The sequence below is a fragment of the Furipterus horrens genome, unplaced genomic scaffold (assembly GCF_987537825.1).
Source record: "Furipterus horrens unplaced genomic scaffold, mFurHor1.1.pri manual_scaffold_12, whole genome shotgun sequence".
Lineage (NCBI taxonomy): Eukaryota > Metazoa > Chordata > Mammalia > Chiroptera > Furipteridae > Furipterus > Furipterus horrens.
In genome coordinates, this window is record NW_028327182.1 from 91,216,421 (window position 1) to 91,243,964 (window position 27,544).

Sequence of the window (27,544 nt, forward strand, 5' to 3'; positions counted from 1 at the left end):
GTTCTTATCAGAAACAAGAAACTGGAATAATAATAGCAATCTGTTGGCCTTGTGAGGGTGAAGGACCATGGTGCTCACGGCATACCGGCCCCTCCTCTTCTCCCCTGCAGATGCACTTATTGGGGTCCTCCGCTCCCCACCCTCACCCTGGCTGCAGGCCAGTCTCAACTCCTAGGTTTCTGTTATACTCACTTCCCACGTGTCAGAAACATGAGTTTAGGTACTGCATTTGAAGGGGGTGATAATTGCTCCAGTCAAAATGAAAATCTATTTTGAATCTATTGATTGATTGTCTACTCACCTGTACTTTTGAAAGGTTCATTGGATTGGGTACATGTTTGCATGACACGGTCACTTTTAGATTTCTTCACTTTAAAAAATAAATGTTGACTGTATACATATTAAGTATATTATGTGTACCCGTAAATATACCATGTGACTGGACGTATTAACACTTAATTGAGCATTTACACGGTGCCAGGCACTGCGCAGAAGCAGCTCATTTTTACGGTATTTCACTGTGCAGAGCAATAATTTTCACAGTAGCCCTCTGATGCAAGTACAATTATTACCGGATGTTACAGATGAGGAAACTGAGGCTTAAGGACCTTCAGTAACTTAGCCAAGGTCATGGAACTAGTAGGTAAATATTGTGGCCCTCAACGTTGCTACATAACTCATTGTTTTGATGATGCTTGGGTTTTATTTTAATTGAAAGCTCAGAGGCTGTGGTTTAACTGCTTTTAACTTCGAAGGGAGCGAATGGAGCGCACGCTGAGCTCCAAGTAAAAAATACGCAGGAGGACAGGTGTTAACGAGAGTAATGGAAGTTGTAACCCGAAGCCTCCTGCAACGCCTGCCTCACCCCACCCCCAGAGGTCTGGAGGCTGCACCCAGCCAGTGCCCGGCTGTAACCTCCTTTGGGTCTGGCGCGTCCCTTTCTTCCAAAGTTGGAGCTCTCCTTGGTGGGAGGGGGCGGGGAGGAGGGGAGGCCGGTGACGTCACTGGGGAGCAGGGATAAAGCTCTCAGGCCACAGTCCCGGTGAGGACAGTGCCCAGGGAGCATAGAGAGCTAGCCAGCTCAGGGGCACTGGCCAAGAGCAGGGCTGCCCCTCGCTGCACCCCCACCCCAGGAAGGCCGCTTCAGGAGGCGCGCCATGCCCCAGAACGTGGTCCTCCCTGGCCCCGCGCCCTGGGGCTTCAGACTCTCGGGGGGCATAGACTTCAACCAGCCTTTGATCATCACCAGGGTAGGTGGTTTCCGTTCTTTTGCTCCAAGTCGGGGTCTGTGGCTTGCAGAGGGTCCCCCTGGAGTGGAGAGTGGCCTGTGAGCCCAGGTGCGGCGGGGAGGTCTTGGGGCGGGGGCTCGCAGTTGGAAGGGTGGCAGCAACTTGGCAAAGCGAGGTTTGGAGGGTGCAGAGCAGCTTAGAGAAGCAACCGTGTCCGCACGCTCTCGCTCCTCAGCAACCTCCGGGCAGTGCGGTTTCTCCGGGCTGTGGCTAGGCTGCGAGGGCCGGGTCTCCCTCCGGGAACAGTGGAGCCGGGGACCCGGGAGGGGGCGATGCGGACCGGGAAGGAGGAGAGAGAAGCGACCGTCACTGGTGCTGGTTTCCTGGAGCCAGACCCGCATGCTAGCACCGCTCTTGTCTGGATGAAAAAAACTTCAGCAGAGCGCTGTTCACGGGCACAGCCGGGGTCGGGTCAAGTTGGAACCTCTCGTATCAGCCCAGACAGGGAAAATATTACTAATCAGTATCCCTGGGTTTCCAGGCATTTTGAATAAATATTTTCCAAAGCTGGGAACTTGGCTGAGAAATTATCACTTATAACTCAAACTACAAAGAAAACGGGGCAGAGAGTTTAGTTGACCTGATGGGAAGTCACTGTTCGGCCTAATAACTCTGAAAATGATGCTTTGCTATCAAAGTCAAGCTTTTCTTACTTAATATTCTTTAAAGTATTGTCTACCCAGGGAAAAAGAAAAAGGAAACTTCAGGGTTTCTGTCAGTAAACTTCTAGTTGTTCTAGCTGATTTCTTTCTAACACGAGTTTGTCTTAAAAGAAAACTAGTTCAATGGTCGCATAAAGAGCATATCAAACCTAATACTTTTTAATGCTTCATTTTCCTTTCTTCCTTACTGCTTACACTGTATCTTATCATGTGATTGACTCACACAGGTTTTTGAACAAGGTAATACCTTTTAAACTCCATCCATTTATACGTCTATGAGATTTGGGAACCAACATCTTTTAAAAACAGCTCCAAACATCGTACAGATGCATACCATGGAACATTTCAAGCTTTGGTTTTCATTTTTCAAAAACATATAAACACATCTGACATGTGTTTTTGCATGAGACGTGAAAACTTAACATATCCTCAAAAATGTTCCTAAGTAAATTAAGCAGAAAACTGTTCAGTGCTGTGGGCCAGGCGATGCCTTTTATGGATTTAACAAAGAAAACAGGGTCCATTATCTCTACTAAGAAATATTTTCAAGTTTCTAAAGTATACTTTTCGTTTGTTTATATTAACCAAGCTTTTGAATTCTAACAAAAGATAACTCATATGTATATTAAATCTTAAAGAAATAATTAAGTGATTTACAAAGGAAGTACCCTGCTATTACTATGTAACATGGCAATATGATTCATCTTAGGTTTGAAACTTGAGTTGTTGACATTTGAAACGTTTCTCTAAAGCTGTGCTTACATTTTGGAACGGGACCGCAGGCGCTCTTTGTAAACATATTTTATATGATGACAACTATTCCTTGGGAAGCCAATTTGTGTTTTAATTTTTAACTCATTACTAATTTCTATCACTCATTTTGATAGCTAGTTCAATAGCAGTGCACAGCCATATATGATTATTTCATTTGATTATGCCCCTTCTGTTCAATTAATTTAACTCCAGGGGGACCGGTAAAAATAAGCTGCTTTGTATTTCAGGTGTCCCCCCAGCCACACGCATGGCAGATTCATGCCGAATAAATGAAAACACGTTCACTTGAACTTCGTGGCCTTTGTGAGCACCTAATTGAGACTATTTCCACTTCAACTATAACAATAGTAAAAATCATTTGGAAAAAAGACTAAAAGATATTGGACACAAATAGTTGTCAGTGCTGTAAGGAGGTGTCAGGATTATTCTATTACTTTGATCATCTTTACATGACGTGAGAAGGAGGTGAAGAAGGTCACTTGCCTTACCCTCTTCTGAGCCTTTTATAGGCACTGACTCACTTGCATCTCACAGGAGTCCATTTAGAGGAGTGGCACTATTGTCCTGTTTTACAGAGGAGGAGCGTGAGGCTGCCAGAGACTCATTAACTTGCCGACGACCACGAGGGGGGGAGGGAATTTGATGCCAGGCCTGCCTGTGTCTGAAGTCTGCACACGTGTGAAAAATCCTGCCTGTCGTGCAGATGTTCCCACACAGGTGTTGTGGGCCGTCCAGCCCATCAGGTAGTGCTCGTGACTCTCTGTCCTTAAGATCTACCACTTTCCTTGGTTTTTTCCCACTGTCCCTCTTCAGCATTTCTTCCCATCCCACCGGGCGGCCTGTCCCCCTCCCCAGTTCACCCTGCGAGCTTGCTCCTGGCATCCCCAGTCTTTGACACCATTCGATGGCATCACCAGGTTATACTGACTGAAATGTGGGATCTTTACACACGCACAACTTTCACGCTCTGTCCCAACCGGGGTTTCCAGCTCCTTTTTTGCCCTCTCTGGCCCTTCTCTCTCCCTCCCCTCCTGCCACTCCACCCCCACACAGGCAGTGGGGCCATGACTCGGACCACTCACAAGTTCTCTTCACTCCTCTATCCGTTTTCCCCAGAATTCGAGTCCCCACCCATCCCACTGTCCACTGTGCCAGTGGAAACCCAGTCAAACAGCATCTGATCCCTTTGATGACCATAGCTTCTGACCTACGACCTCTCCTCCTTCTACTACAGATGTTTGTGTCCATCTGTATCCCAAAAATCACATGCTCCCCAAACAGGGGGGGGGGGGTCACTCGGTTATGAGCATAGTGCCTTGTACCTCATACACGTTACAGCATCAATATGACACAATATGAATGACTGACTAAATTGTTCACTTTTTAACATAACGATCACAAATAAGTGCCGATTGTGTCCTCAGAAATATTCCACGATAAAGATGAATGACAATTATTTTGTTAAGTGACTTATCCGTTTGAGATAAGTTCTTATGCAAAGAATTAAAACACCGATGCCTGCACTCAATGCCACAGGAAGTCCTGTAAGTGAGATGAATGTCTCAAATCAATTAAGTCAATTTTTGTTCTTCCACGAGCTATCCCCTTCACTTCCTGCCTCACACTCTACAGGTCCAGACTACAGCAATGCTCCAGAGCCGGGGCAGCGGGTTATACATGTGACTCTCTCCATCCATTGAGATTATACCTTGTAATTGCTTACAATCCAATTAAGTGGCCATGTTAATCTTTGCATCATAAAAAATAAAAATAAAAAAATTTTAAAAAACCGCAGAAGTAAGGTAAATCAAAACCAGACACTCTCAAAAAATTGAGCAATTGGTTGTGATACAAACAATTTTTAGGAAAGCAATTTTTAGACTTTATGCAATAAAAATTAGGTTATAGTATTCAGCCTGGGGGAGGGGGACGTTTCTGCAAACACCATATGTAACTGGCCTAAGTATTTCACAGAATAAAGCTTAAGGTCCACATCTCTAAGTGAGCAGCTTTTCTTTTTCTGGCAAGAAGGTTCTAAGGAGTCTTTCTTTCTGAAGTGTCTGGACCACCCAGGAGGAGGATCTACTATCACTGCCAAGTTACAGATCATTTGTTTTCACAAATAGTCCAATCTGGAATAAAGTACAAGCTTCTTTTATGCACGTGATGTAGAATTATTGTATACATCTGATGCCAGTATGTCCTTTTCCACTCAATTCCCTTCCCCCTCCCCTCTCCTCCCTATTCAGAGGACACCCAGGTTCAAGATCACTATAATTAGGAGTGCTATTTGGACTCAAGTATCAACATAGAAAATGTTAGTGTATTCTTAAATTATGCAGGCTCTAACATAGAAATGTATACTGCTTTAACACAAACTGTATCTGAAATTTGAACTTTTAGAAAAAAAATATGTTTATAGCTGAATGCAGTCCTTTTCCGGGATTCAAGTGTAGTAAGAAGGTTGATGTGAATAAAAACCTATTTAATTCTATTCTACCAAAGGCATGTCTGCCTGGAAGAGCTGGTTCCTATGTGCATAACATTCATGCATCCCACAAATATCTTCTCAGTGCAGAAAGTATTATATGTGGCGGGCACTGTGGGGGATACCATTATAATTTCCTCGGTCTCTATGCCCTGAGAAGTGCATATATCGGTAGAAGGGAAAGGACAGGTACATAAACCACTGTGGCACAGCCTGCCCAGAGTTCCATGAAAGGAAGTGTAACCATAGAGATAGAAGAAGGTGGGGGAGAGATTACCCGCAAGCATGGGTTGCTGGAATAGTGGAGGGGCTTCAGCTATAAAGTCGCACACCCCTGAGGGAAATTCAGATTTTCACTGTGCATGGGACCTTAAGCAAGTTTCTCAGACTTCCTGAGCATCAGTTTTCTCATGTTAAAAGATTATTTTGAGAATTGAGATCATCATTCTTGACAATAATACAATACCAATAATAATACCAATAATAGTTCCCACCCCTGGCTGCACATTAGACTTACCTAGATAACTTTTGATGATACCCATGCTCAGGTACTCCCTACGGAGATTCTGGTTTAACAGGTGTGGGAGTGGCTGTAGAAGTGTAGCTGTGGGGGCCAGAAGGCACTGGGGTTTGTCTGCAGACAGTGGAGAATGACCAAACAATGGGGCTCCTCGCCATTTTGATCCACGCCCCCGAGGAACGCCCTTCAGTATATACTCGTCTTGCTCCATGACTATTTCAATCATTTTGATTCATAACATAAACACCCCCTAAGGGTCATATCTTGGACTTCCCCCTGTGTCTCCCACAGTAAACAGAACATTATAGATGCTCCATCTATGTTTTAAATTATTTTCTCCCAGACAGACCCAAGGAATCGGTTGATGTGAATGATGAAAATTGAAGGAATATGTTAAAAAGACAGTTTCCCTCACTTCTGATTCATGACTCCAGAAATCTGGAGAAGATGGAGTCTTTGTGTTCAGCAGACTAGCTCTTTTTGCTTCATAAACTCTGACTTAAATAGCCTTGTCATTCACTTTTCAATTAGTTATTCGTTAATTCCAAGCGCTGGAATACACACTGCAAAGCATTACGCACAGACATAGTACTATTCCTTGGCTCAAGAACTTCCAGTCTGGCTAGGAAGACAGATGATCCACAGGTACATAAACACGCCTAAAAGTGCAAGTTGTCTTCATGAAGGAAGTGAACAGGGTGGGATGGGGTAGGAGATGGAGAAACTACTTCAGAGGGTCAGGGACGTCTCTCTGAGAACGGGACCCTGACGCCTAGACCCAAAGGAGGAGAAGAGACCACTGGGTAAGGAGCAGGGGAAGCATTCCAGGCAAAAGCAACAACGCATGTGAAAGCCCAGAAGGGTACGAGTCTGGCCTAACCAAGAACTAAAAGAAAATCTGCATAGTGCCGGCGCAGCAGATGCAGGGAGCAGGAACGGTATGGGGGGACGCTGGAGCAGCGGCCGGGAAAGACGGGCCGTGGTCAGTAGTTGGGATTTGCCCAGAAAAGCTGAGGGTAGGCATAGCAACCAAAAAATCACCGACTCCTCAACACGCTAACAATTTCAAATTTGTTATCTTTTAAATTAAACATTTAACAAGCATATTTTCCCCATATCTGTAAGTATTCCTTTCCTCTCACCTCCCCCCAAAAGAAACCAACGTGGATTGCTTATAGATGGCATAAAAATGGAACTTGCTTTTTTACCTCGTTTGACAATCTCTGTTAAAAAAAAAAAAAAGTGTGTGTGTTTAGACCATTTACATTTAATGTAATTACTGACAGAGTTTAATGAAAATGCTGCCTCTTGTTCGCTGTTTTTCTGTCTGTCCTTCCTTCATGGAGAAGAGACGGTGTGGACATAAACCTCCCTTGTGTCTGCGGTCCCTAGGGGTTCCAGACTCCAAATACTAGCTCACAGTCGGCCTTTAACGATTTGTTCCTGATTCTAACTGAATTCTTCTTGACAGCTGGTGTGGTGACCCCATCCTCCTCCTTGCTCACATTCTGTCTTTCCTTGCAGGCACCTGTCTGTCTTTCCTTAAACTCCAGGCTAGTCGGCTGCCCTGCAACTTCTTCTCCCTGAGGAGTTCGTGAAAAGTTACCATTTTATCTATTACATGGCCTCTTCTTATTAACTCAAGAGTGATTCAAGCTTTCTGCAGCCCAAGTACCGCCCCTCTCCCCCACAATGTGAATCATAACTTACAGGGATGCTAAAGCAGTTTTAATTCAAATATGAAATCTCCCTAAATGCAGTAAAGTTCTATTCCCAAACAGAGAGTTTGGAGGGTGGCAAAGGAAACCTAAAAAACACGTTATTTTGTTTCAAGCAAAGAACGTATGATTCAAACAGGGAGAAAGGAAGATGTTTTTAAAAGGATAAGAGATGATAAATGAAATGTGGTAAGAAACAAAATTACTTCACGTGGTGGGAAAATAGAGCTAACACAATTGATCAACTAAGAGTTATTTTAAGTTAGATTTAGGACTTCCTGTCAAGTAAAACATTTTAAGTACAACTGTCAGGCACAAAACTCAAGATATTGCAAGATGGTGATTGTGAAGTGACGCCGTGATTTCTTCCAGATCACTCCAGGAAGCAAGGCGGCAGCTGCCAACCTGTGCCCTGGCGATGTCATCCTGGCTATTGATGGCTTCGCGACAGAGTCCATGACTCACGCTGATGCACAGGACAGGATCAAAGCCGCAGCACACCAGCTGTGCCTCAAAATTGACAGGTGCTCTTGAACTAACGGTGTTAAAATGGGATCTGGGGGGGGGGGGGCCTGAACCGAAACTACAAGTGATTTCACGCTCCCAGTGAGGAGGGGCGGTCACCAAAACTAGAATCTCAACTGGCTATTTTCTTTATCAGCCGCTTCAGTCTGTTCTTTCCTGAAGTCACACAATCTAGGTGTTGTTAACAAATTATTTCTAAAAGCAATTCTCTGGCATGTCGGAATAATGAAGGAGGCTAATGGAATTTTTTCCCTTTACTAATCCAGTAATTGACGATGAAAATAGAACGTTAAAGGCATTGGCCACAGGAACTCTGCAGAGCACAGCTAGCTGTCCTGCTCTTCTAAATGTGGGAGCAAAAGGAATTCAAAGATTCTCCTGAAAGAATCTCGTGACAAAATGTGATGTTAAAAATTGGTTGCTAATATGCTGTATGCCATTGGCCATTTTGTACAGAATTCAGGCCAGAAGAATCTCATGAGGTGTGAGGATGTGTGTACACATGAGTGTATTGGGCAAGGAGACATTTCTGACCAAAAACCACATTAGGGAATTGAACCTGATCTCTTGCCATCAGAGGCCTGATACGACACAACTGTGTGAAAATAATATTTTGGTACAGCGGTTGTGAGTGTGTTTACCCTGCTGCTACTGCAGTCACGATTTTCCCTGCTGGCACACAAGGCGGACAGCTGACCTGCCCTTTGACGGGGCGAAATGGACTGTTTCCCTACCTATGCATGACCGGCATTCCTGCCAGGCACCGCCTCCCAGATACATAAGGAGGACGGACAAAGCCCAGCTCCTTGGTGCCAGCAGCAGGTCTGCCTGGCCGGACCCGCACTGCTGCCTGTGTGAGCCTGGGCAGGCCAGCAGGGAAGCGGCGGAGACCTAACGAGCTTGGCCCAGGGTCACGTGCAGGGGCTTCCTGCGGAATCTCCCTCCTGTACCCTTGCCACACGCATTGGAGACCTACTTCCTCCAGAAATTGTGCAATGCCTTTGCCTCAATCAGTCCAGGCAGCAATAACAGACACACCGTGGACTGACTGGCTGGGGCGCTTAAACCCCAAACATTTATTTCTCGTGGTTCTGGAGGCTGCCAGTCTGAGCTCAGGGTGCAGCATACTTGGGTTCTTGGTGAGAGGCCTCTCTTCCTGGTGATGTCCGAACCTGGCTTCCTAGGAGCATGCGCACACAGAGAGGTTTTGCGACTCCTCTGCTTTTTAGAAGGGCATTGAGCCCACCAAAAGAGCCCTGCCCTCATGACCTCATCTAACCCTAATTTCCCTCCAAAGTCCCCACCTCCAGATACCATCACATTAGGAATTAGGGTTTCAACATGTAACAAGGAATACTTCTTTTGCTTCAGTTATCAAGGGTTAATAGTATTCCCACCAATGTTATAGGAAACTGAAGGATACGAGAACTGGAAGTATCGTTAGACTTCAGAGTTTACAAACTGTGTTTCATTTACAGGGCGGAGACTCGCCTATGGTCTCCACAGGTGTCTGAAGACGGGAGGGCACATCCTTTCAAAATCAACTTAGAGTCAGAACCACAGGTATGAATTTTAGAGTAAATAATATTCACATTACATTTCCTTTTAAATGATGTGGGTGACTGCCAAGAGGAAGAAGTGACAAATACAAAAAATTGGAATAAGTCTTTATTACCTGAGATTGATTTAGATTGCCCATGTTCTCTTGCATCAAGAAAACAGAGCTGGTTGCCTAGCCAAACATCATGTTAAAACACAGATATGTTCTCATCAGGAAAAATTTGGCTATATCTTCATACAGTCTACTGAATTTTTTTTTCCATGACAGACTTCTGCCAAATGACCACGAGGTAATCCAAGAAGGTTAAGATGCTAAAACAAAGGGCAGGGGCCACCATTTGAAACAGGCTTCTCTAATCTGTTATTTGAACTTCAGTCCTCTGAGGTCTTCACCCAGATCTTATTTTATAGCCTTCTTTAATTCCCAGTTTGGGCATTCCATAATTAAGTTTACTCTACGAACAGTCTTGCCTTATGAAATCACAGTGATATTCTGCTCATGCCGTTGTATTATCAAAGATAAAGGGCTTTCCCTTGCGGCAACTCTATCTCCTGAGCTAAATTAATTTAATAATCTGATGCTTATCCGACTATGTCTGCTCTCAAAAGCTCCAAAACTCTGAAATCAAACCAACCCTCAAGTGAGCTGCATGGCAAATATAATTAAGAAAGGGTTTTAGAACCTCTACTTAGAAGCTCCCCACATTTAGAGACAGAGATGTAAGTTAAATACCCCTTTTAAAAGAAGTGTTCCTACTAAACTGGGTAGAAATTCCCGAGGTGGAGTTCTTCTAGGTGTCTAGTGAGAATGGGCTGAACGCCTGTTGGTCATTGATGCTTCAGCAGCATCTCCCTCCTGGGCTTGTCAGCTCCAGCATCGGTCCTTCAGGTTACCCACCCGTCTCCATAAGCCCCTGTCTCTTCTCCATAAAGTACGGAAAGCAGCGAGCCTCCGCACATGTGTCTCATAGGGCTTCTCAAACAGTAAAGTGAAATAGAAAAACACTTGGTACACCCAGTCGTTCACAGCAACACTGAAATAAGTGGGACCTCTCGTAATATTGGTACAGCAACACACACACACACACACACACACACACACACACACACACACACACACACACACACACACACCCCAGGCTGTGATCAGAAGTCCCACTGGGCCTATTCTCAACAATGAGACAGGAAGTGGTCAGGATGCATCAGGACTTCCTAGAGACCAGGAATGCCTTCCGCATTACTGTCACCAGGGTCATTACAAATTACTTTGGATTAAAACAAAAGAAGGAATGAAAGGGCTAAAGATCCACTGCATTTTCTGACATTGCCCAGGACCAATCCTGGAACCCAATCTTCAGAATAATGCTCTGCCACTGCCCCCAGCTGCAGCAAGGTGAGTGGGATATTTAGGTCAGATAAGGGTTTCTGCTCTTCAGGGTCAGTGGGCAAAAGATACAGTGGGTAAGACAGGTAAGACACGTGGTCCGGATCTGAATGCTGATGGCAGTTACCCTGGCCTCCCAGGGGGCTTGATGATTAATAATACCTCTAATCTTCTGCCTTTGATAGAAGAAAAGATACGACACCTGGGGAACAGATAACAAAGAAAACAGGGGTTTTTTTTTTAAGCAAAGGTGAAGCTTGGGTTAAGGAGCCTTTGAACATTCCTTTAGTTTGAGTCACAAGTAATTCTCACTGACACCCTCAGAGATAAGGACCATTTCAGTTCTCTTCCTAATGGACCAAAGGGTTTCTGTTCCTTATGTCCTCAGGCCAGGTTTCTGCATGATCAGTTCACACAAGTCGGCACTTCAGGACAGACATTCCTGACACAACACAGCTAAATTCCAGCACAGCCTCCACTCTCTGAAATCCCACAGCACAGACTAGCACGAAATGCCGTGATACAAACCCAGCAGTGAGGTCAACTTGTAGAATGAGGTATGAGGAAAGCTCGCTGAGCGATGCTTAGTCGTCTTCTTTTGTGTTTTTAATTGATACAAAGCTATGCAAAGAGATGTCTTTTTTCCCCAAATGAGAACTCTGCAAACTTCTGGACAACAAAGATGTGTGAGTCTCAGAAACAAATGTCGTTACCACATCCTGCTTTAAGGACCCCTTGCAGATGAACATACAATGCCTTCGAGCAATACACAGTCTGGGTTCTTGTTTATCAACCCAAGTCAAGTTTTTATTGTAAGTTGTGTGACCTTTGCTCTTAGAACAAAATACTCTTTTTCATTTAAAAAAAAAATATATATATATATATAAACCCACTACTGTATATCCTACCACCCAAGTGCGACCACAAATAATAAAATGTCAGTACATTTATTTCTAGTCTTTTTCTCTTTTTTTTTTTCCACAGCTATAGTAATGATTAATACAAATTTTTAATATTTAGGTTTTTTTTTAGTTTTTCCATGCCATTATTAAACAGTTAAATTTTGTTTTTATGGATTTAGACTCGAAACTTGAGAGGTTATTTAGATCAACCCCAGTCACTGAATACAATACAAATTCAGTCCTGACCCTGACCAATGAGCAGACACATGCATTTTTCTATACCAGGCATTGCTGTAGACTAAAGTTATGTTCAAGGTCCACGTCCTTCTTCACAACCTACATTCTTAAATAAAACATTCTCCTTGTCTTTGTTTAATGTTAGTTGAACAACTCGAAATTAGAATGTAGCTATCACAAGACAGGAAAGATGCTTTTCTGAAACAAACAAAAATAGTTCTTTTCTAAATGAGAAAATAGATGGTTCCACTTCTGTGTAAAGATTGAATCCTTGTCACAGAAGATTTGATAGTAAAGCTGTACTACATGTACAGTCAAATGGCATAAGGGTTGAAGTTCTTCATATTTTCATCAAATAACCTTGTTCTATGATGTTTTGATAACTGGGTGGCAGCCTGCACAAAGCAAGTTTTCCTAATCCCCATTTCCCCCAATTCTTCCCCAGTGAGAAATGGGAAAAATGTGACAGGTCACGGCAGAAAATAATCATAAGGGTGACTTTATCTTTCATTTGCGGGGTGAGGATGAGGTGGGCGGAGGGGCTGTTCATAAATTCAAACATTATACAATATCGTTCAGTCATTGTGGCTTGATCAAATATATGACCACTTGGCTTAGTGTTTCCCTTATCTCCCCACAATTTTTTCTTATAAATAAACATATGTGTATATTATCAAACGTTATTTGTTGGAGTTGACGATGGCCTCAGTTTTGAGACTCACTCTTTACCTGTGACAACTTCTCCAACTGAGGAATGGAAAAGTGAACAGTCTTTGCTGTCACTGCTGAAGTCACTCCAGGGCTTGGGAGATTCTTGTCAAGACCTGCTTCCTCCTGGATGTTAGCGGGTCTCTGCTTTACTCTGACAGCCCTTGCATTTCATTAACTCAAAATATTATTCCTTAATATAAGCTCCTAGCATTTAAAAATAATATTTAAAAATGTAATGAATTGCAGTGGTTATTTATGGAATGCCTAACAGATAAGAGTAATTTGGATGCTTTTGTCTGGGTAGAGTAAACACAAGAGCTGGACTCTATTAACTGCTATATAAAGCTTTTACTGGTATTTTCCATTACTAATGATATTCCACTCTAAAATAAAAATAAATTAAAGTGGAATAGCAAACTTCTAATTGGTTTTATCTCTCGATTCTGTTTGAGCATCAACAGTGATGTAAGACTTGGATAGAATGTTGCCTCTCTGTGTCATCTTAAATTTTTTGTTTACCTTTGGTGTACACATTTCATTGCGGTTCCTTTTGGGGGATGACTCTAGCAACCCATAAACTAATGCTTTGCAAAGTGTAAACACATATGTTTAAAGCTTATGTTAGAAAAACTTCCTGTTATGATCTGACTAGAAAACACAGGGATTATTTTTTCCTTAACACATTATATATTTGTGACCTTTGCCATATATAACCAAAACTGAAAACGGCAAAGAAAAAGCTTAGCACTGATTAACTTAGGTGCTGCTGTTTGAAAGTACCACAAGAGGTTATTAGTGCATAAATGTTCTCGGAGAAGGCCCTCCCTTTTAAGACAATCACCATCCAGGTGTATTTACCATTTTAAGACTAATAAAATGAAATAAGGGCAGAGATTTTTTCCTAAAGCCATCACACTATGTTAAATAACTTTTATAAATTCAATTCTACTTACCAAGAGCTTTAAAGTGTATCATATTTTGTTTTTTTTTTAAAGATAAGTTATAAATAGCTTGAGCTCGTCAGTCCTGCCTGATTCACTCTTTTTATTAGCCTGAGAGATTTATAATCCACCAAAACGAAATTAGGCAATTGGCAATTAGCCTTCTGTCTTCTTGCTTAGTGAAAAGCATAACAGAGGCTTGAAACATGGCCATTGTCATTACTTAAAATAATTTCCAGTTCATAATTTCATGCCATAATAATGGCTAATCATAATGGTTAATCATAAAACACAGCTAATTCCAATGCATTATTAAATCAGCCCCCAAAAAATCAGATTATAACACCATATAAATGTTTGGCTACACACATTTATCCATGTTCTTGGATTCAGCATTTTCCTAAAGCCACATCTGGTTTTTAATATAACCACTATATTGTCACCATACCAACTCCTAGGCAGTGAGCCATTATTCTGGAGGAAAAAGAATGGAATCAATAAGCTAGGGATCAGTTCAATCACTCTATCGAATCATAGACTAATGTATTCAAGTCAGACCTTTTGTCAAGTTCAGGAGGCTGAAGGCGGTTAAAATATGCTGGCCTAGGCTGATGGGAAAAGCTGCTTTTGATCACATCACAGACTTTAGGTTCAATGAGATTGGGGGCAGGCGGAGTGAAAGGCTCCTTTGACGCTACACCCCATTGGCCTTGCCATCCCTTTCTTTTTTTTTAAGTGGGATTGACCAGTAGGCCTGAGTACGTGGGGTGACTGCCCACTCAGGAGCACCAGAAGAAGGCACCACGCTGCCTGGGTCCCTACAGGACGTGGCTGGTCTTCTCAGGCACAAGCATCTCGGTGCAAAACTCCCACCCCTAAAAAAGAGGGAGAGTCTCTTTTCTAACAACAGCAGGAACAGAAAAGCACCAGTGCACAACTTATTCATCTATAATGACAAGACAGGGGAAAATGACATGAACAAGAAGATTACAAGATCTTTTTATATTTTAATAAAATCCATCTCTGTCCAGTAACATTCCAAATAACCATAAATGTTTTTTCTCCTTGAAATGAGTGTGAAACGCTGGTGACACATTCACAGAAGTAAATGAAATTGATGTGAATGTGGGAGTGAAAATAGGGCTGCAAAGAATTATCTCACTAAGTCTGCCAAATGAAAGGATTTGGAGAGAGACTGGATCGTGTGTCTTACAGCATTCGCTTTTGGTTTTCTTCTGTTGCTTAGAAAAAAAATGTAAAATTAGAAAACATGACTCTTATATTAAAGTAATAATATAGAGTTTCAGATCATTCAGGCATATTTCAAATTCAAAGTTTAGAACTCTGACTTTTGACCCTTTTCCCCAAACAATAAAGTGAAAATCCTTTTGTGAATCATATGCATTAGCTGTCTTTGCATTGGTGACCTCAGTCTTTCTGGGATTAGGGTAAACAAGAAGAGTTCTTTAAACACTCAACAATGAAGTTATCACAATAAAAAAAAGGAGGTTTCTATAAACAGTATTCCCACTTTCATAAGAAAAAAGAATTTTTTAATTTTTATTTTTTCTAAGGGTAAGTTACAACTCAATCCACATTAAGAATTTTGGGGTTTTTTTGTTGTGGGTATTAAGAAAAAACAGAACTTCTACTTGGATTAGTTAAAATGATTCAATAGAGTTATTCACAAGTGCTCACTCCCTTTCTGTTTTATTCCTTCACTTCCTAAAATAGGAGAGAATCTTATTAACATATTAACAGGAGATAATGCAAACATAAGTTCTACTTGAGAAACTGTTATGTAGAACAGTTTTTCTAAGCTGAAAATCCCATCTCTGACACAAAACTTCTCTATTCAAATGAATCATGAAAATTTTCCAAAAGCTATAGATACAGAAGTCAACAGGGGCCAGGCAAAAGATAAAGTATTTGAATTATTTTATAGTATTTTAAATAAGGTCAATTCCTTCGCACCTTAACGTTTGCTAGATGACGATCACCCACATAACTCGCACGGAAAATGCCGAAGGGTTGATACCTAACTCCTCCCTTAACCTCCCCACGAGTCTTGTGTTAGGGAACGAAGACAATTAACAATAGCGATGCTGTTGGTTTGCTCATTAACGGCTTTGTTGTGCATTCTGTGGCTCTGTATTTTGTCTGCCATTGTACAGGAGTTCAGACCCATTGGTACCGCGCACAACAGAAGGGCCCAGCCTTTTGTTGCAGCAGCAAACATTGATGACAAAAGACAGGTAGTGAGCGCTTCCTATAACTCACCCATTGGGCTCTATTCAACTAGCAATATACAAGATGCGCTCCACGGACAGCTGCGGGGCCTCATTCCTAGCTCACCTCAAAAGTAAGTATCGGACTCCGGCTCTGGCCACCATGCTCTTAACGGTGACAGCCCGGTTTCTTTTCCTTTCAAAAGTCCAGCTCTTGCGGTTTTGCTTTGACTTTCCTGAAGGCGCGATCAGATTTTCATTTTAAAGACAAGCACCAAGAACGTGGTTCCCATCGCCATCTCCCGCGCATTTAGTGAACAGATGGTTGAAGGGAAGAACCCGCTCCGATCACCCTTGTTAGTCACGTCAATATTTGGTGATACATAATCCGCTCTGTACAGTTATTGCTCATCTAATTTTATCTAAAAACAGAGATTAGTCTTCCACTGAGGGGCTTTTTAACCCTTTGTTTTCACAGGAGCTGAACTACTTTGAACACAAGCACAACATTCGGCCCAAACCTTTCATAATTCCAGGCCGGAACAGGTCATAAGCTTTGAGATTGTGACGTGTGCCGTGCATGCTTCTTTAATAAGTCCTACTAATGACCAAGAAAAGTAATTCTTAGGGGTTTGGAGTGACTGTTTTTCATTTTGAAGCTTATTTCAAAAGCAGAGGAGACAAACTCACGTAGCACAGCCGTTTCCAAGTGTCAACACTGACAAGATTATGGGGCTGGAAGTGTGACTCAGTCACCACGTGTATTTATAACTAATACCCCTGAGGATCCCGTCCAGGACACAGTGACCTTTGAGGCAGGCTATCCCAGCTCAGGAAGGCCCAGCCACAGGAGCAAAAACGGAAGGCAGCCCTCCCATCTGGGGTAAGGAGGCAAGTGGGACACAGGTGGGGACGCAGGTGTCACTTGATATGTTAGACGCTCATCATCGCGTCTCCCTGCTCCTGAGCAGTCCCACTCGCTGTAGCCCTTGCGTAAAAATCACCCTGCTTTCTCATGGATACTCGCGAAGGAAGAGAGGCTGCTTGAAAAAAAAGTTTTCCACCTGGGGGGAAGCCAGTGACACAGACAGAGTTGGGACGGATGGGTCTAGACTGGTTATCCGCATGGAAAACTATGTACACACTGGAATAATGAGCAAGCTTCATTGCTCTCCATAAGTCAGAGAAACGGATCATCTTCAGATGCTCCTTTTCAAATATCTTCTCTAGAAACGGACTCCAACCTCTGAGGGAGGCGAGTAGTGCCCTGTAACACCCCTTTGGGAATTGGTGACTTTGGGAACCCTCACACCCACTCCCCTGCCCTCAGCCATGGCAGGCAGCCCCAAGGAAGGACGTTGGTGGTTAGGCTGCACTGACCCTAACAGGTTAGGGATGTGGACTATCAGGTTTCCCAAACTAGGGGGCCATCGGGCACTCATTTGCAGACAGTGTTTTGTTTAACCCTCGACTGTTTAAGTGAACTTAGGTAAGTGTCCGTAAGATGGAACATCTTGCCTAAATAAATGCCCGTCACTCCCAAGCGTATGGTTCCTGGCCGCTGTCATGTATGTGTGCCCCTCCTGGCCCCGGAGACATCTGAGCTTCTGAGCCCTGCTGCAGCTGCTCAGTCATTACTTAGATGGGACGTCCGTGGGCAGGCCTTCCCAGAAGCCAGAGTCAGGAGCCGAGGATTACCTCAAAATAAGGCAGACGAGGTTGTGAGCTCAGAATCAGAAAGAGCTAGAGAAAGATGCTAACAAGGCAATTGCTACAAAATACAACTTCCCCCTCTAGAAAGGGAGCACGCCACTAGATCCCCGCCACCTACGAATGCAGCTGGCACAGAGAGGATGCCCGTTCGTGTTCAGTAGACACAGAAACACTTAACTTTATACGGCTTCGGGGAGATTCAGGCATGCGACGCCCTTCTCCCATACCGGGTGGAGCAAACGTAGGTTTACAGTTGTGATATATGAAACACAGAGTTTATTCTTGTATTATTATTTATCCATTATTGTATCATTTTCCATACTATCAACTCTAAACCTCCTTTACCCTATCCTGTATTTTCACTTTAATGCAAACGTGGTGATAATAACAAGCCACTCATAATTTTGTCCTTGTGAGAGGCCTTCCAATCTAGCTGAATTTGGAAGTGGGGAGAGGAGAAACAGGGATGAGAGATTTGCTTAAAAAACAGTATGCAAATCTTTTTTTTTTATAATTTATTTGTTTTTTTATTATTTTATTTATTTATTTTTAGAGAGAGGGGAAAGGAGAAAGAGAGGGAGAGAAACATCACTGTGTGGTTGCCTCTCACTCACACCCCCAATTGGGGACCTGACGTGCAACCTAATCATGTGCCCTGACTGGGAATCGAACCAGCGACACTTGGCTCGCAGGCCAATGCTCAATCCACTGAGCCACAGCAGCCAGGGCTTGCAAATCTTAAAGGACTGTAAAAATGCCTCTACTGTCCTTCCTTTCTTCCTGTGCCCCTCACTCTTTGCTCTAGCTCTGCATTTCTTCTCACTAAATAATTCTTCATCGAGGTGGAGTTTTAAATGGCTACACTTCAACCTATAACTACACCATTAATGACCAACTTTTTAATCAGAAGTTGGAAAGGCTAATTGTTTCTATGTTGGTCTCCCTAGGGTCTTACTACTAGTTACTGTTCTTTTAATTACTTCATCATATTTGAAGCATATTAAAAAGCCAGTATTTTCATATGTAAACATGTAAATGTTTAAAGCCAAAGCTATCATCAAAAATATATACAAGGTATTTTATAGATCCAAATGATAAAGTGCAATCCTGTGAACGGTTTTGGACAAGTCACTTCCAAAAGCGAGCCCCACAAAGTCTGTACACACGCCAGAGAAATTAGTTCTCTCTTTCATGATCTATCCAGGAGTGAAGCAATCGAGTGTATCATCAACTTTACAGGTGGTTTTGCCAAGTCAGTAAGTCAATGTCAGGAAATCTCATATCTCATTAACACCTACTTCCAAGTTACAGGAATAGGTCATGGTGACCCAGGATGAGATTCACAGTGACTGGAGTCCATGAAAAAAATTTTTTAAGCATCAGTTCAAGAGATCTTTTTAAATTACCCCAGAAATTTATAAAAAAACTAATTCTTGTTTGCTTCAATTTTATTTTCTATCTATTTAATAGACAGGGGCCTCTAAATAGAATGATAAAGAAATTAGGAAATAGAACACAATCTTTGCTGAAATAAGTTACATGTTAGATTTATATGCATGTATAAAGGACCCTAACAACAGGAAAAAGGTTACTCATTACAACTATAAGACGAAGAATATCTCTAAGTCCTGAATTGATCATGGTTTACCCACTCCTTAGCACTCTGCCTGGTGCACAGTAAGGTCAGAGTATTTATAAAGGCTTGTTGGAAAGGTTCACTATTTTAAGTCCAAGTCTCCCAAGATTTAACTCATTTCAAATCCCTAAATTACAATTTAATAAATTTCACTACACTGAGGTCCAATCAATAGGACCCTGATGAACCTGCATTCCAACTGAAATTTGACTTCTATCCTGTTGCCAATAGAAGTCAGTTTTCGGGAGCCAGTGTAGTGTAGAACATCCAGAAATAGTGACTAAGGCACTTGGCCTTTGGTATGTGATCAACCAATTCACAGAGGTTTTAACAGGTTCTCAAGCCAAGGAGTAAAGGAGCAAGTCCATATTTACCTGCCTAATTTAGGCTCTGCCGGTGGTCGTATTGGATAAAACAAGACCAAAAAAAATTTTTTTAATCCCTTTAGTGACAAGGGTTGTCCAGACTAATCAGGCTGTGACACTGATGGAGTGAGCAAAATCAGTGCCCCAAACCCTTCTGGCCTGTGCTCCCTGCGAGGCGCTGAGGTTAGCACTGGTAGCCCTGGAGGGTAAACGCAGTATGAGCCCTCGGAGGACACTGACATTGAGATAGACACAGCACATGCACTGCTTCCCGCCCTGAGTTTACAGCAACACCGCCCCGCAGGCGTGACTGCGTTTACTTTAATACTAACAGTTTTTCCGGCTTCGTCTGAAATGACTGCGCTTGTGAAAAAATACTCAGTATATTTCATTTTGTTGTAAAATGCATTTTTCCTGCTGCATGTAAAACGCACGTGGAAAAACGACTTTTCAGTCCTTAGCATGTCGCTTGTGACCGCCTCCCACCCAGCTGCAGAGAGAACAAGACGTCTCCTGAGCTGTTTTGGAAGCTGCATGGCTGGCCTTTCTGATGTTTTAAGGAGAAGCCCCCTCGACTGGCCTGTGAGAGGAAATGATGCACGTGCGTGACCCTATGAGTATCCCCAAATGTTTACATGGAAGAGCTATGTATAGAAGAAATCCGCCTTAGCCTTCGGTGGCATCCGAAGGGGCTGAGATCACCTTACTTGCTCTCTGATAATCAATTTCAAGGTGACAAGCATTTGTTGCCTGATGTAGAGTCTGTATGAAACCAGTGAACAATTTTTAAAAACGTATTCCTCGCAAAATTAAAGAACGAAAGTAGAAAAGTTAAAATAGTCAAAATAAAGCATTTACAAGAGAGCCATAAAACAATCTTTATCATACAGCCTACGTGTTTCTAATTACTATTCAATTAAACTAAGCTGCATTTCTGAAACGTACTTATTTTGAACTGTTGAGCCCAAAAACTTAATTGGATTCATCATGTGGCATATTCAGTCACTGTTTGCATGGCTTATTCATTAATCTTTTAATCTTAAACATCTCACCTCAGAAATGTAAAAGGGTGCCGAGCCAAAGTAATTTCCCTGTCCCATTTGTCTGTGATATTGTCAAGTTTAAAATTAAAAGATGGTCACATCTTTTCTACTTTATATACGACTTGTTTCCCTGTAACCTTACATTATCACCTGGTAGAACGGAGCCAGACGGACAACATCGCCTGTACCTTTTAATTTTGTGAAACCTTTTTCGATCGTGAATTTTTAAATGCCCTCCCTATTTAAAATAAGTTGCAGCCAGACATGAGCATTTGGTTTTATTTTGATTTAATTCCCTTCTCGCTCTCTGTCCTCGATTCCCTTTCACCTCTCCCCCCTTGTTCTCTGCCCCCTCCCGCCTGCTGTCTCTGCCTCCCGCGTCGTCTCTGCGTCCTGCGGCCATCACCACAGCGGATGCAGCACCCCGTCCGGCCTTGACGGCAGCAGCGGACGCAGCACCCCTTCTTCTGTCAGTACTGTTAGCACTATTTGCCCAGGTGACTTGAAAGTTGCTGCTAAGATGGCCCCTAACATTCCTTTGGAAATGGAACTGCCTGGTGTGAAGATTGTCCATGCCCAGTTTAATACACCTATGCAGTTGTACTCAGATGACAATATTATGGAGACACTTCAGGGTCAGGTTTCAACAGCTCTAGGGGAGGCGCCCCCAATGAGGTAATACGGGTCTTTGTGAGCCACGGGCGTACTAACTAAGCACATGGGCAATGTCAGCTGTACGGGGGTCTTAACATGCTTTTACATGAAAGAAAGCCATGTGAAAAGCTTTAAAGAAAGAATACGAAGGTTTTTTTTTTTTTGGCAAATATCTAGGCCTAATGAGAAAGACGATTTGAAGAATTAACTAAGTAGAGCTTTATGTGACCAATCGTAATAAACTGAAATCATGGAAGGACCTAATGTATATGTGTTTTGAAAAGCTACAATGTACTTTGCAAATGTCTGGTACAATACTTCTCAAAAGTGACTAATAATCTAATATACTCTTATGTTTCTCCTTTGGGGGCCAAAAATTGAGAAGGGATGGGAGGTCTAGAGGAGTTTTAAAAGAAATGATACTTTTCTCTTCTAATGGTATCTTGTGGAGAGGGAATTATTTTTCCAGTTAAAATTTCTGCCATGAGTAAGAGTTTATAAGTGAATATCTCAAGCTATTAATGTATATGTTTAATTTCTGATGGTCTCTATTTTGACTAATTTCTTCTTTATTATAAATATTTGTTCAAAGTATTTTTGCCATCAAGCTTTATCCAATATAAAAAAATTATAAGAAAATTATATTACTTTTTTCAATATTACAGAACCACTTTTTGTAAATTAAAAAGGTATAATGTTTAAGAGTGCAATGTAATAATACCTCAAAGCTATCTCTTGGGATGAATACAATAAGATAATAATAGCATAATGTAACTCAAAGCCATTTTGCAAGAAAATTCAGATATATAAGGTAATTATTTCCACATATGATATAGGTAACAAAATTATTTGTGGATAGCAACCACCTTTTCTAGATAATGCAATTAAATGATATTAAAAAAAAAGCATTTAGTGCCTGACATGTAGTTTTATTGTGGCATTTTCTTATTCTGCATCATGAATATATTTGTAGAAAGTTTATTAAAATAAAACTATTGATGTAAATCAATTATAATGTGTTACTTAGAAAATGTAGTATAATCAATATAACTCACACATATGTGTAAGTTCCTATATTATGCGCTTTCAAAAACTGGCAATTTGAATTTCAACAATTTACAAGCAAAATGATACCTTTGTTTCCAGGAGTTAACAAAGCAAGTTAATCTTAAAAACAAAATTAAACGATATACTTTGAGGTTCATATCAGGAAAGAATCTGAATTTCATAAAAATGTTATGACTGAAAATAACGGAACTGGGCTTACTCCTGCACTTTTTATCAGGTGTATGTGGTCTTTTTTCTGAGAAAAAGTTTATTTTGTTCCTATTTATAATTACATGTCCATTGGACACAAGTCTTTTTTTTTTTTCATTATTACTATTTCCTAGCATTTTAGTTGCCCTGCAAAGTATTTTGCCAAATGGAGAAGTGCTGATGTGACCCCGGGGTTAATTAATAACATTTTTAAGGTAGTTCATATGAATAAAGGCTATTTTTTAATTATAATAGAGGTGACCCTGACAATCCTGAATCTGCTCAGGAGCTGTGCAAACACAGTGATTAGTACTCAGTGACGTGTTGTGGCTTCTGCACGTGTGCTGCCTCACATGCTCCTGATGCTGTTTGCTGCCATGCTGTGTTTCAGTGAGCCCACGGCCTCTGTGCCCCCCCAGTCGGATGTGTACCGGATGCTCCATGACAATCGCGATGAACCTACTCAACCTCGCCAGTCAGGCTCCTTCCGGGTGCTCCAGGAATTAGTGGATGACGGCCCCGGTGAGTAGCCATGAACCTCTGCTGAAACGTTCTAGAAAGAGCCTGTTGGAAAGCTATGGGGAGGGGCAGACAGCAAACAGACTGGGAAAGAAAGTCTAAATACTGATTTTATCAAGAAACCAAACACATCTTTGCCCTGAAGGATTTGGCTGGTGCCTGGTTTAGGAAAGGAGCTTCCAGAACATGTCCAAGTAGCCACCAAATGGGTAGAAAGGCATCATTCCCAAATTCCATTCACAGTCGTCAAGGGCTATCTGAGCTTACAAATTTAATAGAGTTTTAAGTGGGCACAGGAAAGTTTCTCAGCCTCCCCGTACTCCAGAGTATCATCATCAAAATTTTAAAAATAGCATAACGAGCCCTTCATATGTTCCAAATTCTGTGCTATGTACCTTGCGTGCATGACCATTTAATCCCCACAATGACTCCGAGGTAGGAGCTATTATTTTCCCTAACAAATGAGGAGTTGAGGCAGAGAGAGGGTGACTCGTACAAAGTCACACAGCCACCAAGAAGGAGAGCCGGGTCTGCAGCCTCCTCCTGCTGTTCTCAGGGTTCATACTCTTACCAATGTTTTTCCACCCCCAAAAGACAGACACTGTCCTTTCAAAGACGCACAAAAATGCAAAAGGCCCCCTTAGGATGGCTATTATCAAAAATACAGGGAAGATAACACATGTCGTGAGGACATGGAGAAATGAGAACACTTGTACATTGCTGGCGGGAATGTAAAATGGTGCAGGCACGTGTGGCGGCTTCTGGAAAAGTTAAGCATAGAGTCACCATACAATCCAGCAACCCCACCGGTAGGGTGCACCCAGGAGAGCTGAAGGCAGGGACTCAGACAGACACTAGTACCCCAATGTCCACAGCAGCGCTACTCACCACAGCCGCAAGGCGGAAACGACCCACATGTCTGCTGATAGGTGAATGGATCAACAACACGCAGATGATGGAATACTATCCAGCCTTAAAAAGGACTGCAATTCTGACACCTGCTGCAACCTGGACAAACCTTTAAAACTGCCCAAGTGAAACAAGGCAGACACAGAGGGACAAATAGCGTATGATTCCACTTATACGAGTATGAGGTACCTAGAACAGGCAAGTCATAGACACAGAAAGTGCAATAGAGGCTGCCATGGTCTGGGAGGAGAGGGTCATGGGGACTCATTGTTTAATGGGTATAGAGTTTCTGTCTGAAATGATACAAAAAATTCTAAACATGGATGTAGGCAATAGTTTTATAACATTGTGAATGCACTTAATGCCCCTGAATTATACCCTAACCACGATTAGGATGGCCAGTCGTATATTATGTATGTTTTACCACAATAAAAGAAATGCAGATGCCTTCTGCTCCTTTGAGCATTTTGCGGCAGCCCCCACAACGACAAGTTGTCAGCGAGCCCTGGTCTGTGAGGCCCTCCTTCTGAGCACGGGCTGCTGGAACCGCTCCTACTCCTTCCGAAACGACACTGCGGGCACAACTTAGCAGTTCCTTCGGTTAAAGTGCACGCCCTAAAATAGAAGCGAAGTGCACCCTGGAGCCAGCTGTCGCTTTGCCATAAATGGAAACGCTTTGTTTTTCAGATGACCGTCCCGCTGGGACACGGAGTGTGAGAGCTCCGGTTACCAAAGCCCACGGTGGCGCTGGCGGGGCACAGAAGATGCCACTCTGTGACAAGTGTGGGGGGGGCATTGTGTAAGTTTCTTTCTTTTTAAGATTTTACTTATTTATCTTTAGAGAGAGGGGAAGGGAGGGAGAAAGTGGAAGAGGAACATCAATGGCGGAGAGAAACACCAATCAGTTGCCTCTCACATGTACCCCAACTGGAGACTTGACCCACAACCTAGGCACGTGCCCTGATTGGGAATCGAACCGGTGACCTTTCACTTTGCGGGATGCCACCCAACCACTGAACCTCGCCAGCCAGGGCTAAGTTTCATTTTTAACCCAGGAATTCCCTATAAACCTTGGTAGCAGCTTTCTATTTCTATGCATGGACTTGAAATACAACACCCACCACGTATCACATTTGGACTAGAATTCCTTAGATACACCCCAAAATTGGTGTATAATCTGAGTCAGCGATCTTGACTTATAATTTCAGATCATTCTCATAGAAGACAAATTGCCCAGGGTATATTTTTAAAATCATTTCCAAGAATCAAAACTTCCCTTCAAGAAGCGCTCTGTCTGTTAAGGTATATAGCCTTTGAGTATTTCCTTTTTTGTATAAACCCAGGTAAACAAATATGGAAGCCATCAGGTTGTTAATAAAACACATTATCTTTACCTAGTTTCTTGTGCTGCACAAATATTCCAACATAATTCTTAAGAATACGGTCAGCTCCCATTTCAAGGGCCTTTAGGTTTCAATACCCACACTTGCTAGTTCAAGTCTTCAGGGGCGCCCCATCATCCCCATCTCTCCCCTGCAAATGCCCCATGGGGCCACTCCTCCCGTCCTTTTGTTCTGTTCTGCTACCGTGAGCTCGCACACCAAGGCACCTCCTGTCCCGTTATCCGGGGTACACCCCAGGGGGGCAGTGGGCCCTCAGCCCGGTCAGAGCAAAAGGACAGACTGTGGGACAGAGAGAAACAGGCCAGACAGGAAGCTCAGGAGTAGAGGACCCCCTAGAAGAGGACAGTTTGCAACATCAGCAAAAAGCCACTATCGCCCCTCAGTGGTGGCCAACTGTCCTGACAGTGGAGGCGAGTCCCCGCCGCACCCCCACTGCGTGAATGCCGCCTCTGCGCTGGGGTCTGCTTGTTCCCGCCGCACAGCGCAGAGGCTGCGCCACCGGGGCAGAGAGCAATTGGGGGGACTTTCAGGTGACCTTGGTCAGAATCGGAGCCTCTGCAGAATCACGGCTCCCCCTTCCGAGAAACAGTGGGGAGAGATCATGAAGTAGGAGCGTACGATTTTTAGGACAACAACTCCTCTGAAAAATCTGAAAAATAGTCACATCAGAGAGGGGCATGGGAGGGTTTCTTCCGGCTGTCTTGCGCCTCCCTGACAATGGCATCAGCGTCACCGCTGTGGCCCTTTATACAGCTGGAGGCTCTAGCTTCCTGAATGGGACACAGACGCCACCTGCCTTATCTGAGCTGTCACCTGTGTACCACCGGGGCTTCCTGGTTCTGACTCGCTGTCCTGTTTCTCCCCAGCGGGGCCGTTGTGAAGGCGCGGGATAAGTACCGGCATCCCCAGTGCTTCGTGTGCGCTGACTGCGGCCTCAACCTCAAGCAAAAGGGCTACTTCTTCGTGGAGGGGGAGCTGTACTGCGAAACGCACGCCAGAGCGCGCACGAGGCCCCCCGACGGCTACGACACCGTCACCCTTTACCCCAAAGCCTAGGTCGCAGGCAGACTGGAGCGCACACACGCATGCACGCGCGCGCACTGCCCCAGGAAGGCGCTAATGGCTTTGGGCAGGAGTCCAGCACACTGCTGAGTCCATGTCTAAAACCGAGGCTTCTAGATGTTTATCTTAGCATGTCCTCAGGAGAAGGAGCGGGAGGCAAATGCTTGCGACAGCACAAACATACTTTCTGTGTTTTGCAACTCTTACTGTCTTTGGGGCTAGCGATCGCTGAGTGACATGGAAACCAATCATGTTTTTGTATGTCGTATTTCACAATTTCAGTTTATATTATGACCATCAAGCATGTCAACATCTAGCTATCTGGAGGAGGCTAGTTGTCTTTCCTTAACAAGTTGATTTAGCAATTGTTGTAAATACCAAACGATCATCTTGTATCCTAACACAACCTGCAGTTGTCTGTGATCTGCTTTAACAATTAAAGTGCATGTCAGGGAGAAACTCCCTGGATTTCTCTAGTTTTATATGCAACAATTATGCCACGGGATGTAACGTGCATAAGAAACATATAAAACATTTTTTAAATACCTAACAGAGGGTCACTCAGTGAATTCAGCTAAAATCCACATTCCAGTGAGGTGGCCCAAGCATATGTGCTAAGTTGGGTCTTTTAAGAAAATGTGGCTTCTTTGGCTTCTACTACTCATTTACTCTTTCTAAGGAGCTCACAAGTCGGGCTGATAGGAGGGGCATTTAAGTTTGCTAGGTAAAGGTAATCCAGTCTCTTTCAGATTAAATGTTTTTTTTTTTTTTTTTTGCTTTGAAATAGTCTCTTTCAGTTTAAATGTCTCTTTCAGATAAATATTCAGTCAAATTCAAGGCTGTTTCAAATTCAAGGCTCTATCAAGGCTGTTTCTTTGGGCTCAAAAGTTGAACACCACCTCCTCCTCCTCCCCAAGTTAACACCTCCAAGAGGAGACAGTTTAGGGGACCTCTGAGGGAGGGAGAGGCATCTGGTCCCCTGGGGTCCAAGGTTCCCCTCGTGGTCTGTTTTCTCAGCACAGTGGGGGCTAGGCAATTACCCCA

The 27,544-nt window shown here is 43.0% G+C and overlaps 1 protein-coding gene across 2 annotated transcripts; it reads left to right on the top strand.

Moving 5' to 3' along the window:
• The first annotated feature begins 1,021 nt into the window (after positions 1-1,021).
• Positions 1,022-26,959, top strand: PDLIM3 (PDZ and LIM domain 3). 2 transcript variants are annotated; one of them, XM_090258962.1, is made up of 8 exons: positions 1,022-1,250; positions 7,824-7,975; positions 9,455-9,539; positions 16,418-16,485; positions 21,108-21,371; positions 22,999-23,129; positions 24,723-24,834; positions 26,305-26,959. In XM_090258962.1, the coding sequence occupies exons 1-8, from the start codon at positions 1,158-1,160 to the stop codon at positions 26,492-26,494; spliced, it is 1,095 nt and encodes a 364-aa protein (XP_090115088.1). In that variant the 5' UTR covers positions 1,022-1,157; the 3' UTR covers positions 26,495-26,959. The 2 variants fall into 2 exon arrangements, with proteins under 2 accessions (XP_090115088.1, XP_090115087.1); XM_090258961.1 differs by lacking the exons at positions 16,418-16,485; positions 21,108-21,371 and adding an exon at positions 15,886-16,073.
• The last annotated feature ends 585 nt before the right edge of the window (positions 26,960-27,544 follow it).